Source organism: Dinoponera quadriceps, unplaced genomic scaffold, assembly GCF_001313825.1.
Source record: "Dinoponera quadriceps isolate SergipeBrazil2010 unplaced genomic scaffold, ASM131382v1 scaffold13625, whole genome shotgun sequence".
Taxonomy (NCBI): Eukaryota; Metazoa; Arthropoda; class Insecta; order Hymenoptera; family Formicidae; genus Dinoponera; species Dinoponera quadriceps.
This window is the reverse complement of record NW_014567341.1, coordinates 1-2,364: the sequence shown is the minus strand read 5'-3', so window position 1 is coordinate 2,364 and position 2,364 is coordinate 1. Positions and strand designations below refer to the sequence as shown.

General features: G+C 43.7%; 1 protein-coding gene across 1 annotated transcript; it reads right to left on the bottom strand.

Moving 5' to 3' along the window:
- Nucleotides 1-17: 17 nt before the first annotated feature.
- Nucleotides 18-2,364, bottom strand: LOC106751448 (glucose dehydrogenase [FAD, quinone]-like). Its single transcript, XM_014632335.1, has 2 exons — nucleotides 2,306-2,364; nucleotides 18-2,073 (listed from the first exon to the last, which is right to left on the bottom strand). Exon 2 carries the CDS (start codon nucleotides 2,021-2,023, stop codon nucleotides 137-139), a length of 1,887 nt encoding a protein of 628 aa, XP_014487821.1. The 5' UTR covers nucleotides 2,024-2,073; nucleotides 2,306-2,364; the 3' UTR covers nucleotides 18-136.

Sequence of the window (2,364 nt, the reverse complement as noted above, 5' to 3'; positions counted from 1 at the left end):
TGATAAAATATTATTGCTTTCCTCGGCCCGTTATTTAAAATACAATTTTACAAAAAATTGCTCGTCATTTATGGTGTCACAACATGAAGAAGAATATGCTTTATACGATTAGCAAATATAACAGCTGTATTTCCCTTTACAGCTCGTCCTTGCCACGCGTATCCGCCCAATCTTCCTTGATTAAATCCGCGCCTTTCTCCCCTATCATTATCGTAGGCGCATTCGTGTGTCCGCTAATGATCGTTGGCATGATAGACGCATCTGTGACTCTGAGTCCGTGTACTCCGTGAACTTTTAATCGAGCGTCCACTACGGCCGTGGGGTCGTCCCGAAGGCCCATTTTGTTTGTACCAGCAGCATGTAGATACGGGAAGGACATATGTCGCAAATTGCACTTCCAATATTCGTCGGAGTCAGGTTCAGTGTGTCGACAACCCGGAATATCTAAATGATGCAGCCATACTCCTCGTCTTGTAAATGTCTCGGTCTTCAGCATTTTCTTTATGAAGTCTAAGGACTTCATCATTGTCTCAATGTCTTCCTCCTTGGAGTAGTAGTTTGCGTAGATCTCTACGGGAACCGCGGGATCCTTGCTACGCAGTCTCAGCTCACCCGAGCTCTTTGGTTTCAGTAGAATAGAAACAGGGTGTATTATTTCCACAAGCATTTTATCGAGCATTTTTATTATCTCGTGCATTATTTCGTCGTCTATAAATGAACCTGAAGTTTTTAACATGTACGAGTTATGCTGCGAAAAGTGCAGATGAACGAACTCGATGTCGGGGTACTTGAAGTTCGAGTCGCTTACATTGACGAAACCTATAAAATCTATACCAGGAACAGTTGCCAGACTACCTTGTTTGTGCATTAGGCATCGGTATGCCTCGTCCAGCATAAACGTTGATGACAGCGTCGATGTTGTTGTTTCGTTTTTGTAGATCAAGTATAAGCCCTGCCAACTGATATGGTCCTGAAGATTTTGACCGACTGGTAAATCGACTACACTCGGCACTGTCATTTCAAGCAGATGCTGCTTAGGTCCGATGCCGGAGAGCATTAGTATTTGCGGACTGGCGATACTGCCAGCGGACAGAATCACCTCCTTCGATACTTTCACGTCAATCGACCTGCCGTCTTTCAGAGTCGCACGTACTCCGATCGCCCGAGTACCATCCAGAAGAACTGCGTCGGCTCGGGTAGATTTCATCACATAGAGATTTCTCCTGTCCTTGATCGGCGACAGGAAGGCTTTCGCCGTGCTCATCCTACGACCTTCATCCAAAGTTCCTTGAGCTTTGCCGTATCCAATGTAACTATCACCGTTGATAGTTTTTAAAACAGGCACATTCAACTCGCGAGCAGCATCCACAAGCATTTTTTGCATTTCTGTGTCGGTGTAATTGAAATCTCTGATATGCAACGGCCCATTGTGGCCGCAGTACTTTCTTCTCCACTCGTCATCGTGACTATGACCGCAGTGTTGTGATTTTTTGAAATATGGCAGAACTTCCTCGTAGCTCCAACCTTTGTTACCCATCCGGGACCATTCGTTGTAGTCCTCTTCGTTGCCGTAAGTGTAGAACATTCCGTTTATCGTAGAACTGCCGCCCAGAGCCTTGCCTTTATGCCATTTGCATAGCTTGTTCTTGGCGCCATGGCAAGCGAGCTTCTCGGGTACGACATCGTAGGCGTAATCTTCCGGCGACGATAGCAATTCCAGAAACAATCCGGGGATTTCGCTGGTAGGCGAAGGATCGTCTCCGGCCTCGATCAGTAACACCTTCCAGTTTTCTATCTCGGTTAAACGATTGGCTATTACAGATCCGGCGCTTCCAGCGCCTACAATGACAAAATCGAATTCGATGTTGCTGTGTATGATTTCTTCCGAACGATCCGTTGGATAGTTGTTATTATTGCTTAAACCGCATTGCGCAATTAGAAGCGTTCGTAATAATTGCAGGAAGACGAACGTGGAAACATTAGTCGTTGCAGCTGCACAAGTGGCTGGCAAGCACGCTTCCATGATCGTGCTGTGTTGCGTAATGTTTGCGTTGTTTACGTAATGATTTTATTCTGCCGAATATACAGAATTTAAGATTAGTGCATATTGCTTGAATTATCTACAAGTTGTGTCGTAATATTAAGCTGGTTATCGGTTAACTTTTTGCTTTTAAGTGAGAGGAAATAAGATATTAGGAGAAAAGAAATAGTGGTAGTATAGTATGTATCTTAATTAAATTGCACATTATGTATATTAAATTAATTATTCCATATCACCGGAATTTATATTTCTATGATTACTCACCGTGTATATGAGAGATTTATTTTGTGTTCCCGGTTTTATCCTCTTCTTTTTGACAAATC

Coding starts and splice junctions, on each gene's coding strand:
- LOC106751448 (XM_014632335.1), bottom strand. CDS start 2,023: ATGGAAGCGTGCTTGCCAGCCACTTGTGCAGCTGCAACGACTAATGTT.